The 12824-nt window shown below is 62.3% G+C and overlaps 1 protein-coding gene across 4 annotated transcripts; it reads left to right on the top strand.

Moving 5' to 3' along the window:
• The first annotated feature begins 1577 nt into the window (after positions 1-1577).
• On the top strand, positions 1578-12562 carry CACNB3 (calcium voltage-gated channel auxiliary subunit beta 3). 4 transcript variants are annotated; one of them, XM_062203749.1, is made up of 13 exons: positions 1578-1714; positions 7679-7801; positions 7991-8113; positions 8401-8516; positions 8819-8883; positions 9089-9108; positions 9282-9362; positions 9510-9568; positions 9719-9828; positions 10040-10191; positions 10397-10492; positions 10619-10768; positions 11211-12562. In XM_062203749.1, exons 1-13 carry the CDS (start codon positions 1673-1675, stop codon positions 11502-11504), a joined length of 1431 nt encoding a protein of 476 aa, XP_062059733.1. In that variant the 5' UTR covers positions 1578-1672; the 3' UTR covers positions 11505-12562. The 4 variants fall into 4 exon arrangements, with proteins under 4 accessions (XP_062059733.1, XP_062059731.1, XP_062059732.1 ...); XM_062203748.1 differs by lacking the exon at positions 1578-1714 and adding an exon at positions 4155-4262; XM_062203747.1 differs by lacking the exon at positions 9089-9108 and having other exon boundaries at positions 8819-8912.
• The last annotated feature ends 262 nt before the right edge of the window (positions 12563-12824 follow it).

The raw sequence follows: 12824 nt of genomic DNA, 5'->3' as shown, positions 1-12824 counted from the left end.
AATAATACGTGCCCGGGTTGGGGTGGGGGTGGGGGAGGCCCGCCAAAGCGCTTTCCAGGTTAAACCCAAGCTAAGGACGAGCTAGGAGGGGTGGAAGGAAGAGAACAGATTCTACCGCCCCCAGCTGAGCCCCTCTCAGGAACAGGGGTAAGTAGGGGATGCGCAGAGAGGGAGGCACCGTTTCTCCGAGATCTCCGGGGAAACCAGGGCAGGGTGGGACGCCCTGGAGGTGAAAGACCCCGCAGAGTTGTAGTGTTAGTGTTGAGGCGAAGCGGGGGTCAGGGGTCGCGGTCTGGACTCAGGTCCGGCACACGCGCGCATCACCGCCCCGGCGAGAAGAGTTCAGCCTGGGGGTACCGGGGCGTGGAGGGACCAATGAGAGGTGAGTCCGCTCCGCTCCCGCTCCCCCCCTTCCCCCGCCAGAACTTGGGCTTGTCCTGTTTTGACGTGCCCGCCGGAGGGGGCAGGAGGGGGCACGACCCGAGCAGCGGGCCCGCGGCTCTGTGTGCTCCCTGCTGTCCGGACCTGGCCGGGACACAGGCCCTGGCTGAGCTGGAACGCCCCCCGCAAGGCCAGCATGGAGGTAGGAATGGTCTAGGGCCTGGAGGGGGCGCGGGCGTCTCAGGAGCCCCAGGGGTGTGGGGGTGGGGGACGGAGTGCAGCCTGGTGTCCTCGCCTGGGGACCCAAGCTCTAAGTAACAGGAAAGAGACAGGGGCTTGTCCGGGTCTGGATGCGAGCCGGGGGACCCTCTGCTCCGGGCCAGGACAGCGCCCCCTGCTGGCAGGGCTGTACCCCGGCGGCCAGGCGCCCCGAGCCCGGACGAGTGCCGCCACCTGGAGAGTCGGTACGGCCACCGGGCCGGAGAGCCCAGGGGGCGCTGCAGCTGGTCGGGAAGGAGCCGCCTCCCTGCGCTTCGTCCTCCTCGGCAAGGCTGAAACCCGCGGTGCCAGAATTCAGGACACTGGAGTGGTAGTGGAGACTACCCGGGCGCGGGGCGCATCCCGGGCTGGGCTTTCGCCAAATGGATCCCGCAGGAACCACGGGGGGCCGGGCTTGGGAGGGCTTGGTGGACGGACGAGGCTTCCCTGGAAGCCTAAGCTGAACACGCGCATTCTTCCTTCGGTTCTCTCCCCCGGGACGGCTGCGCGTTTCTCTCTCCGGCCCTGGAGGATGCGCGCAGGGGCGCGCGGAGGGGAGGCTGGGATAAGACAGAACCCTCCGCCTAGGGCGCAGGTGTTCGGGCAGCCTCGGAGCCCTCCCGCGCCCCGAGCTTGCCCTGTCTGAGGAGGGGGGTTGAGGAAGCAGCAGAGGGGGAGGGGGAGATGGGGCTGGAAAGGCGGTGGGGGAGGCATCCAGATAACAGAGAGTGGGTATCGTAGAGACGAGAGACGGAAGTGGAGAGAGGCTGGACCGAAAGGCAGAGCGAGCGAGAGACTGACAGAAGCAGCGAGAGAGGAAGGGAAAGGGAGGGAGGGAGGAAGGGAGAGGGAGGGAGGAAGGGGGAGGAACCAGGAGAGAGGGAAGGGAGCCGGCGGCGGTGCCGGCGGTGCCGGGCGGGCGAAAGGCGAGGCCAGGCGTGCAGGCGGGAGCCAGCGTGCAGAGCAGCGGCCGGTCCCGCTCCCGCCTCGGAGCCCCTGGCCCGGGGGAGGGGGAGAGGCCGCTACCCGGTTTATGTCTTTTTCTGACTCCAGTGCAACCTTCCTGCTGAACGAGGTAACCGCGGGGGTCCCTCCCCAGTGGGTGGGAGGAGAGCCCCGCCCCAAGCAGGAAGAGGGCTCGCTTTTGGGGGGAAGACTGCCGCATGGGGAGGGAGGGAACCAGAGAAGGCTGAAGCACAGGTTAGGCGAGGAGGGAGGGGCCGGAGCTGGCGGTGCCAGCGACTGGGAGGGGAGAGCAGACTGCGGAGCCAGAAAGGGGGGCTTGATTAGAAAGAGAGCTCCACGGAGCCGCCCCCCCCCCCCAGTTCCCTGGGGACCACCGAACAGCTAGAATGCTAAGGACCTCTACCTGGTCCAGATATGCAGGACTGCTGAGGAGATGACTTTTAGGTCTTCCCAGAAGTCTTAGTGCCTGCCTCAGTTTCCCCCTTGAATGCACCAGGACCTAGGATCTGCCCAGCTTCCTGGTGTGCTTACAAGAAACGCTAGAGGTATTTTGGAGCCTCCCCAAGAATTCTCACTCTCAAACCTGGCTATTTGGGCACTTCCTCCCATTGACCAGCTTCCATGCCTTGGGTAGTGCCAGCTGCCAGTTTAACACCTCTCTCTTAGAAAGACTGCAGGAAACGTCCTCTCCCCTAACCCCCCCCCCTTTTTTTTTTTTTTTTTTTTTGCATTTAGCCCTCACCCATCATGCTAAACCATGGGCCAGAAAAGAAGTTAGGGACCACATGGATGCTGACACATGTCTTGTTAAAGGATGGGAAGTCATTAAGTTGGCCTGAGAACCAGAGTAGACAGGTGTGGGTGAGACTTGAAAGGGGCGCTGGGTAGCAACCTGGAGATATGGGGAGGAGGGAAGGAGGGAGAGAGGGAGGCTTTGGAACTCCTGCAGGACCCAGGGGATGGACCCAGAGGAACTTATCTCCTGAGGGTGGCTGCCATGGAAACGCAGTCTCTTGGGTACCAAAAAGGTGTATGAAGAAGGGCTGCTGATAGCAGATCCACCAGATCTACAGCTCTTTGGATCTCTGGTGGGTGGGGGGAGTCCCAAAAAAGAGAGACCAGGAGATCCAGGGATAGAGAGCGCCATTAGAACCACCTCCCAGGAGTCCTCCAGCAGACTCCTCCAGCCCTGTAGGATGGAAGGAACTGACGCGAAAGAGAATGGAAAAGAAAGATACAAGGAATCCTAAAGGAACCGAGAGAGAGGGCCCAGTCAAGTCCATATCCGATCAGCCCCTCCCCTGCTCCCCGCAGAGGCGAGCGGGAACTGTGAAAGCCAAGCGACCTTGGCCGTCAAGGCGTCCAGGTTGTTCCCCCAAATCCAGCAAGAGGAGAAGGCCGGAACTGCCACAGGCACAGATAAACTGAGGCAGGCCAGAGAGAGTCTCAGGACGAGGCAAGCAGGACACCTGTCCACCCCAGCTGGGGCTTGCTGCCAAGGCAGGGAGTGGCCCTGGTCCCCCACCACGGACTGGGGACGCTAGCCCTTCTCTCCCCTTCCGAAGCCTGTATGGCAGGCAGGATCCCACCTTCGCCCCCACCCCTCCTCGTGGGTTTTCCCAAAACAGCCCCTTCTGCCCCAGTTCCCACGGATGCCTTTGGCCATGTCTAGCACCATCCTTGGCAGGGAGGTGAGGAAGGGAACCTGCATAGTGGCTGCAAAGGGGTGAAATCCGCCGTGCAACAGGTGCGCGGAGGCCTATCCAGCTGCGGGAACCTCGGCCCTTCTCCAGGGTCGGGCGACCCCGCCCCCCGGCTGCGCGGCCCCGTACCGCGGGGCCCGCGCGTACGGGCTGGGGACTGGGGTGGTTGCTTCCACAGCACTGGCCTGGGGTCGCCAAATCCCTTCCTCGCCGGTTGCACTGCGAGGTTTGGCTTTCGGAGTCTCCTGGGACGCGCCGCCATCTCACCTGGGCCCCCTCCCCCGCCTGCCGCTGCCCGGTCTCCCCGTTTTCTGGTCCCCCGTTCCGCTCTCCGGCCTGCGGCCGCCCCTGCGCCCGGACCCCGGCCCGCGCGGGTCGCCGCCCGGCTGCGCTCGGCCCCTTCCCCGCCCCCGCCCAGCCCTTTGTTTCCCGGCGGAGCAGTTTCCTGGGTTGCGGAGCGTCTGGGAGCCCGCAGCGCCCCTCGCCCCGCCTCCAGCCCGCTCGGATCCGCCCGCCGCCTCTCCGCCCCTCCCGCCCGCCGCCCCGGGCCCGTGGGTGCTCGGGAACCCAGCTCCCGTTCGCGCCCTCCCGCGGCCCAGGCCCGGCTGCCCCCGGCGGCCACGCCGCGCCGCCTTCCCGTGAGGGCCGGGTGGGCGGGCGCTATTGTTGCGGAGCCGGCGCCGACTCCTCGGCCGCGCTTGGGGTGGGCCCGCGGGTGGGGGTGGGCAGCGGCGGTGCGAGCCCGAGCAGGCGTCTCGGTGGCAGCTCCGTCCCCGGCGCGCCCGCCGCCGCCGCCGCCCGCAAGGCTGCGGGGCTCGCTGGCGTCTCTCGGGCGCGGCCCTCCGTCCTCGCCCCTGCCTCGGGGCCGCCCCCGCCCCGGCGCCGCTCGCGTCCCCGCCCGGACTCCCCATGTATGAGGACTCCTACGTGCCCGGGTTTGAGGACTCGGAGGCGGTGAGTGCCCACGCCGGGGCGGGGGTGGGGGGAGTTGGGGCGACACCTGGGGCTCCCTGGGCCCTTCCCCCAGTTCAGGACTTTGACAAACGCCTCAGTGGCGGGGCAGGGCGTGCAGGGGGCGCTCTGGGAAAGCGGGGAGACAGATTCCACGCCGAGGGCGCCCGCCCGCCCGCCCAGACCCGGGGGACCGGGGGCCTCTGTGGCGCAAGGCTGGAGCAGGTGGCTCCGCAGCCCAGCACGGACCGGGTCGAGGGAGGGAGGGAGGCCGGAGGCTGAGGGCGCAGGGGTTTCCCGCGACGTCTGGAGTTTTAGATTCTGGATTGATGGGGGCTCTTGGGCAGGGGGCCGTGCCACACTTCCTGTGCTGTAAGTGAACGGCACACCAGGGACCTGAGGGTGTCGGGTACCAAGCCGTCTCCTCAGACAGAGGATCGTAAAACTTGAGGCGGCCCAGTGTCTCCTCCTGCCCGCCCCCGCTGGCGCATCACCATAGCTCACCCCTTTCTCTAGCCCGTTTTCTCTCCTGGGCATCCAGCACCCTGGGGGCGAGGGGGGGGGGGCGGCACCTGATTGCACCCCCACCCCGTGCCCGGCTCCCAGCTGCGGCTTGCCTGCCACCCAGCACCTATAGAGGGCCAGGCGGTGAGGCCAGAGGGGCTGGAGGGGTCCCGGGGCTTGGAGAGGAAGCTCTCTTGGCTCAGAGAATCAGGCAGCCGATAAATATTTAATTCTCTTCTTTGCTTTTATCTCCTGACCCACTGAGACAAATCAGCTCATTAGGCAGTGATTCCCGGAGCTCAGGGAGAGTGCCTGGAAAGATAGGGCCCAGAAGGGGGGCAGCTTCTGAGCCCCCCTTGGAGCTGCCAGCCCTGCCACAGCTGGCCCTCCTGGGAGAGGTGCTGGTGGTCGTGGGCCGCAGCCTGTCTCTTCAAGCCTCCGGCGTTCTCTTGCCTCCAAGCCCAGGATAGATGAGTGCTAAGGGGCAGAGCTGGCAGTCCTTGCCTGGGACCCAACAGCTCCTGGGGCCAGTTCTCCCAGGGGGACCTCTGGGGCTGATTGCACTGCAGCTAGAGCAGCTGCTTTGCAAGGCTCTGGTGGACACTTCTTCCTGACACTTGAAGGGGACAGCTGGCACAGCCCCGGGTGCCAAAGTGAGCCTGAGATGGAAGCTCTCTGTAGGGCTAGAGGGCCTTCACGGGACAAGATAGACACGTGGACGGCTGTCTGAGGGTGAGCCTGCTGCCTTCCCAGCTGTCTCAGCGTCCTGGATCACCCTCTTCCCCCCTCCCCGCCACTTCTCCTCTCCTGGCTCCTTGCTCTCTCCCTGAGGCCCCCTCTGAAGCAGTAGGAGGGAGATCAGTCTCTAAATAAATCCACCGGCTCATCTCCCTCCTCTTCTTCCCCCGTGCCAGGCGAGAGGAGCTGCAGCCTGCCCACACACTCACCAGGCAAGGGGGGCACCACCCGTGCCAACTTCTGACAGCTCCAAAGTGCTGAGCCTTTGCCTGTTTTGCCGTAGTGGGGTAGAGCAGAGGTAAAAGATGCAAGAATGGGTTTGCTACGCAGCCCTGGCTGTAGCATAGCGTGAGAGGTGGGTGAGCCCTGAGGATTTGGGAGTGGAGTCATGGATGGAGGAGTCCCCTTCTGAGTATAACTCCGAAACTGTCTGGGGAGAGCTCCTGTGATTGCCACTAGAAGGTAAGAGGTCAGGTAAGCCAGACGCACCCTGCACTAAAATTACCCAGTTAGGCTGAGAGCCCTACAGCGGAAGCCTCGCTCTCAGATGAGGCTCCTCGCCCAGCACCTGCCGGGCGTCTGCAGTCTGATGTTTAGACACCAAAGTGAGTGGCCATCCTGCCTCTGCCTCCCAGCCTGTTGGCCACTGTCCACTTCAGCGTGGCCCACAGAGCTGTTTCGTGTGTCCTGAGAGCCCTGGAAGGAGGTCTTTCACCACATCCAGCGGTTTCAGCACAGCGTCTTTCTATCCCGCTGCCAGGCCAGTCTTATTTTGTTCTCAGGAAAGATGGACAGCCGCAAGCATGCTCTACTCATCTGTAAAATTAAAGACCGCCCCTCCCTGCCCCTCTATGCAATCTTCACATCTTTGGTCTGCTCCACACACCATCATTTAGGCTCGAGGGCCTGCGCTGCCTCCAGCTCTCTCGCCTAGGGTTGGGCTGGGGCAGAGAACATTATGGGCAGCAGATGCGCAGTTTTGCCTTCTCCCCTAAAGAGTCTGGACTCTGCCCCCCCTCCCAGAAAATCATCATGCACAGTAGCCTTGTGGGAGTGGTGCTCACCCTAAGAATATGCCAAAGCCCCTTCCCCTACACACACGCCAACACACACACACACACGCGCGTGCACGTGCACACACATGCATGGATGCAGGAACCCTTTATCTAGTTTCCTGCTTTCTCTGCTACCAGCATCCTAGAATTAAGGGAAGAATCACTTTAGGCTTCTGCTCATAGCTGAGGAGTGGGTGTGTGTGTGTGTAGAACTGAAGCAGAAAACACAAAATTCCCTTTTCTCTAGGCAGAGGGAAAAACCCAGACGACGTAAATTCCAGCCTCTTGCCTCCAAGCCCGGCTTCTCTTGCTCTTTAGTGTCTCTCCTTCATGGCCTCAGACATAAACCCTGCCAGCCTCCAAATGCACCCTCATCACCCACAGTCCCTGCCTATGGGCAGGACTCCAGGACTCGCCTTGCTGACATTACCAAAGACTCCCCCTCCCCACATCCCCAGGGTCCTGGTCCTCGGCTGGGTTGCCTGGCACCAACCTGGCACCAGTGTCCCTTGGTGAGAAGATAGCTCTGTGTTGCCTCACGGTCTGTGTCTTATTCGCTGCTAACACCTGACCTGGTTACCCCAGCAGGTGTAAGAGGAAAGAAAGGTTGGGGGGGGGGTAGGGAGAACAGAAAGGGCAGTGACTTCCAGGAGGTGCCAATGCCCTAGTCTTTACTTCTCCTCACCCTGGAAGGGCGGGGGCCTTTGGAATCTTGTTGGAGGAGGGAAGTGGGATGGAGGGGGGCAGGTGACTGACCATTTCCTGTGCCTGGGAGTGCAGCTTTGGAGGCTGGCATGAATGATAGGCTGCGAATCCTGGATTCAGAACCATCTCCAATATATCATGTTTTCAGTACATCTGCCTCAGAGCACGTGGTGGGGAGACGAGAGAGAGGAAGGAGAGACGTGGAGTGTGTTCAAAGATGATCTTAGGCTTGGGGGAGGAGGGGCCCAGATCTTTGCATTCATAGATTGCACTGGCTTTCCTGCAGCCTTGGGGACCTGGGGGTCCTTCCAGGGGCAGGAAGAACTCTAGGAGTCCAGTCACCCCTAGGAGGTGGCACCCCAGAGTTAGGAAGCCTGCAGGCCTGAATCCCGGAGTCTCGCCTCTCTACCTCCCCAGGGTTCAGCTGACTCCTATACCAGCCGTCCATCTCTGGATTCGGACGTCTCCCTGGAGGAGGACCGGGAGAGTGCCCGGCGCGAGGTGGAGAGCCAGGCTCAGCAGCAGCTGGAAAGGGCCAAGGTATACCTCTGGGCAGGGTGAGGCAATCCAGGAAGCCAACTGGGGGAGGAGGGAAGGAACCCATCCTGGGGCTTGAGTTCCCAGGGGCATCAGGCAGCTTGGAAGAGGATGTGGGGGGGGGGGGCACTGAAGCTGGCCGGGGTGCTCAGAGACACCTCTCACTTGCATTCATGTGGCCGAATTCTCCAGCACAAACCGGTGGCGTTTGCTGTGAGGACCAATGTCAGCTACTGCGGCGTGCTGGACGAGGAGTGCCCAGTCCAGGGCTCAGGAATCAACTTTGAGGCCAAAGACTTTCTGCATATTAAAGAGGTAACCGAGCCCACTATCCACACACACCTTGGGCCCTGGTGTTCCCCTCCCCCACCCCACGCCTGTCTCAGACCACAGTCCCCAGAGCTGTAGAGTGAGCAGCTGCGTTAGCAGCCCCTGAAGTCCCCTGTGACTGCTGGGGTGCCTCATCCCGAAATCCTGGGTGGTTCAGGCTCCAAACTGGTTGCCACCTTTCTCAGACCTCCCAGCCTCCTTCCCAGGGAAGAGCTGCCTTGAGCCCTGGGCCCACCCCTCTCACCACCCCTTCCTGTCCACCCCCTCCCCAGAAGTACAGCAATGACTGGTGGATCGGGCGGTTAGTCAAAGAGGGCGGGGACATTGCCTTCATCCCCAGCCCCCAGCGCCTGGAGAGCATCCGGCTGAAACAGGAGCAGAAAGCCAGGTGAGAGCTGGGCTGACCCATGAGCATATAAACATATCACCCCCAACACACACATACATACACATATCACATCTGTGTCAAATGCACGCACTCATCCCCAGCTCCATGTGTTTACACCACACAAAGAAACGCACACGCATCACACATACGCCTCTCTTACTAAAGCATATGGAAGTTTGGGCAACTATTAAATATTGTTTAGAACACATACGCACGCCTGCGCGCACACGCACACACACGTGCACATGCGCACACACACACACACTGATGCATTCTCTCTCCCTCGCTCTCTCTCCACTCAGGAGATCTGGAAACCCTTCTAGCCTGAGTGACATTGGCAACCGACGCTCCCCTCCTCCATCTCTAGGTAGCCGCCCCCCACCCCACCTGTCTTGGGTAGGTGGGCAAAAGGAGTCTCTCCAGTGAGCTGCTGGGAAGGGGCTGGCGGAGGGGAGTGAGAGAGCTGGGAGGAGCCCGCTGTCTCCCTGGGGAAGGGGCTGCCACTCCCCTGCCCCCTCAGGGCCCATTCCCCCCTTCACCAACTTTAATCTCTTATTTCCTTTTCCAAAAAGCCAAGCAGAAGCAAAAGCAGGTGAGTGGAGGAAGGGGCCTGGGCTGGGGGCTCACTGCTTAGGGCTCTGGGCAGTCACAGCTGGAGGGGCAGAGCAGAGAAGGGAGGGAGCCCAGAACCTCTGCCCTCACAGTCGCTCGCCAGGCACCAGGCAGGCCTGGGACCGTGATGTTGTGGGATTGTCCATTCTGCAGGCGGAACACGTTCCCCCGTATGATGTGGTGCCCTCCATGCGGCCTGTGGTGCTGGTGGGGCCCTCCCTGAAAGGCTACGAGGTGAGAGGAGACCCCTGACCCCAGAAGGTTGCCATCAGGGGTGGGGTGGGGCGGGGTGGGGGGAGGTAGTGGGAAGGGCTGCTCACACCGCCCCTTCCTGGAGGGGGCATGGCTTTTCCTAATGTGGCCCTGACCTCCCCGTCCCAGGTCACAGACATGATGCAAAAGGCCCTCTTCGACTTCCTCAAACATAGGTTCGATGGCAGGTAAGCTGCCCCAGCCCAGGTGCTGGGAGGACCTGGCAGAAGCTCGCTGCCCTCCTTCCGGGGGGCCTGTAGCACGTGTTGGAGTGGGTGGGCTCCAGGGTCTGAGGTGACCTGCGCTTCCGCTCCACCCTCACCCCTCCTCTCCACCAGGATCTCCATCACCCGTGTCACCGCCGACCTCTCCCTGGCCAAGCGATCCGTGCTCAACAATCCTGGCAAGAGGACCATCATTGAGCGCTCCTCTGCCCGCTCCAGCATTGGTGAGAGCGAGGCATCTCCGGCCCCTCACCTGCCTCCCCCTCCTTCTCTTCCCCACTTCCTTGTCTTTCCACCCAGCTCCTTCCCTGCCCTGGGGATCAGCAAAAGCCCACCGCCTACCCCATTCCCTCTCCCTCCAGTTCCTTCCCATGCACCCCCTGGGAGTCCCCAGAGCCCCCTGTGAGCCCGGCTGCCTCCTCCCCCCTCCCCCAGCCGAAGTACAGAGTGAAATTGAGCGCATTTTCGAGCTGGCCAAATCCCTGCAGCTAGTGGTGCTGGATGCCGACACCATCAACCACCCTGCACAGCTGGCCAAGACCTCGCTGGCTCCCATCATCGTCTTTGTCAAAGTCTCTTCACCGAAGGTAGGGTCTGCAATGGGGGGTGGGGGGGATTGGGGGAGGTGACAGGGGTCCACAGGGCTGCCCCCTGGAACGTGGCACACCTGCCTAGGGCAGCTGCTTATCACCACTGAGGCCTCTGCACCTGCTACTGAGGCCACATCAGTGTGTATGAGGGGGATGGGGGACACCCCAGGCCTAGTTCTACCTGCCCCTGTGCCTTCCCCAGGTCCTCCAACGTCTCATCCGCTCCCGGGGAAAGTCACAGATGAAGCACCTGACGGTACAAATGATGGCGTATGACAAGCTGGTGCAGTGTCCACCAGTGAGTGCCCGGGCTGGCTGCTCCTGGGCCCGCTCTTCCACAGGGGTCACGGGGGACGGCAGGGGTGGGGGTGCGGCTGCCAAGGGGATGCCAGGAGTCTCCCTCCCTCCCTCCCTGTCTGCCTAGGAGTCATTTGATGTGATCCTGGATGAGAACCAGCTGGAAGATGCCTGCGAACACTTGGCCGAGTACCTTGAGGTGTACTGGCGGGCCACCCACCACCCCGCCCCCGGGCCTGGGCTCCTGGGCCCCCCCAGTGCCATCCCTGGACTCCAGGTAAGCAGTTCTAGCTGGCTCAGCCCCGCCACCAGAGAAGGCCTGCCCTTCAGAAGGCCGCAGGCCTGCAGAACTATCAGCTCTGCTGGACAGAGCCAGTGCAGATGGGCCCAGGAGCCTCCTGAGGAGAGAGGGAATAAATCAACCTCGTGGGTGGTCAGAGATGCAGTTTCTAGGGGTCAGGAGATACACAGTTTCCAGAGTCTTCCCCTTACCTCCCCCACAATGGTTTTGAAGGCAGAGTCTGAATGTTGCCGGAGCCATGGATCCAGGTTTCCGACTCTGATGAGGAGCCATGCTTCCTCGGAGGGTTTCCCGTTCCTGGGAATTGAGAGTTGAGTGGGGATGGGGGGCTGAATCCCTTGCCCTGCCAGAGGTGAAAGGCAGGCCAAGGCCTTCAAGGCATGTGCCGCCTCCCTGAGAGCTGTTGTGTGGCCCCCAGAGCCAGCAGCTGCTGGGGGAGCGTGGCGAAGAGCACTCACCCCTGGAGCGGGACAGCCTGATGCCCTCAGATGAGGCCTGGACGGGGTCCTCCCAGCGAAGCTCACGCCACCTGGAGGAGGACTATGCGGACGCCTACCAGGACCTGTACCAGCCTCACCGACAACACACCTCGGGGCTGCCCAGTGCTAACGGGCACGACCCCCAAGACCGGCTCCTCGCCCAGGACTCGGAGCACAACCACAATGACCGGAACTGGCAGCGCAACCGGCCTTGGCCCAAGGATAGCTACTGACAGCCTCTTGCCTCTCCCACCCTGGCAGGCACAGGCACAACTGGCTGGGGCGCCCTATTCCAAGCAGGCCGGAGTTAGACTGGCATTAGGCTGGCACTAGGCTCAGCCCCCACAACCCCCTGCCCGGCCCCAGCTCCCAGGGTTCTGGGAGAAGCAGGGGTCCCTCTCCCTCCTGGGCACAGTGACCACCCCCCCACACCTCGCCCCAGGCTCCCATTCCAGGTACTAGCTGTGTGTGCTGCACCCCTGGCACCCTCCTCTCCTGCACAAGTTGCCCCTCTGGGCAGCACCCTTAGGCCAGGATCTCCTTAGCAGGGGCCTTCCCACCTCTCAGGGAAGGGAGCCGCCTCAGAGCGACAAGAGGCTGGGGTGTGGGCACCACGGCACGAGGACACAAGGTTCCTGAGCAGGCACAAGTCCTAACAGTCAAGGGACTCGGGGGTCCGAAGGCCTCCACTCTCACCTCACTGCCCAACACAAGACATGAGACAATCAGAGCCAGAAAGGTGGCACTCCCGTCAGCTGGGGCCGGGGGCGTCCACGTCTGAGACTGGAGCAGCAGGCAGGCTAGGCTGGGGCCTGAAAGACCTCACAGCAGACGCACTTGGAGGAAAGGCCTCTCCCCACCCTACCTGGAAGCTTCTTGACACCCGTCAGGACCAGGGACCAGGAGCGTGGTCCGGCCGAGAGCAGACAGGGGCCGGCCTGGACTGGACTGCGGCTTGCGGAGGGCGGGCAGGCAGGCTTGGGTAGCAGAAGACGTTAACAACAGCTTTGGGGGCCTCCCTCCCATCCTCATTCCTTCGCCTTTGCATCCATCATTTCTGTCCTCGCCTTTCATGGCTCCTGGAAGACTGGGGCTCCAGGCTTTTATCCCTGACTCAAAGCTGCTGCTTGCTAGGTTAGGGCTGAGTAGGGAGCGATGGGGACGCAGTGGACAGTCCCCCGAGGCCCTGTCTACCCCTATCCTTGCCTTCTGGCTCTTGTGTGCGACCTTCAGAGCATGCTCCATGAGACCCTGCCCAACCTCACTGTCATCACGAATAAAACACCATGCAAAGTCCACCGGCCTTCTGTTCTGTTTGCACAGGTAGCCATGTTCTGTTTCAGTGTGGCCAGGTAGAGTATTCTGGTCTTGCTTCTCTCTCCAAGGAGCCACTGAGTGAGAGGTGAGAGGCAGGGCTGGGGGAGGCAATGCAGTCCCCGGCACCCCCTCCACACCTCATGGCCAGGTGTCTGGAAGGGACTCCAAGATACCAGTTCTGTGAGGTGAGGAAGAGGCTTAGTCACAGCTTTCCACTGTCCCTGCCTCAGGCCAAA

The sequence above is a fragment of the Lepus europaeus genome, chromosome 10 (assembly GCF_033115175.1).
Source record: "Lepus europaeus isolate LE1 chromosome 10, mLepTim1.pri, whole genome shotgun sequence".
NCBI lineage: Eukaryota > Metazoa > Chordata > Mammalia > Lagomorpha > Leporidae > Lepus > Lepus europaeus.
Note: the sequence above shows the minus strand (reverse complement) of the source record. Positions and strands in the feature narration are given on the sequence as shown.

Excerpts from the sequence above, each read along its gene's own strand:
- CACNB3 (XM_062203746.1), top strand. The coding sequence starts at position 4,218 with ATGTATGAGGACTCCTACGTGCCCGGGTTTGAGGACTCGGAGGCG. Across the intron at positions 8,913-9,281 it reads CCCCACCCCACCTGTCTTGG|GCGGAACACGTTCCCCCGTA; the intron begins GTAGGTGGGCAA and ends TCCATTCTGCAG. Across the intron at positions 9,363-9,509 it reads CCTCCCTGAAAGGCTACGAG|GTCACAGACATGATGCAAAA; the intron begins GTGAGAGGAGAC and ends TCCCCGTCCCAG.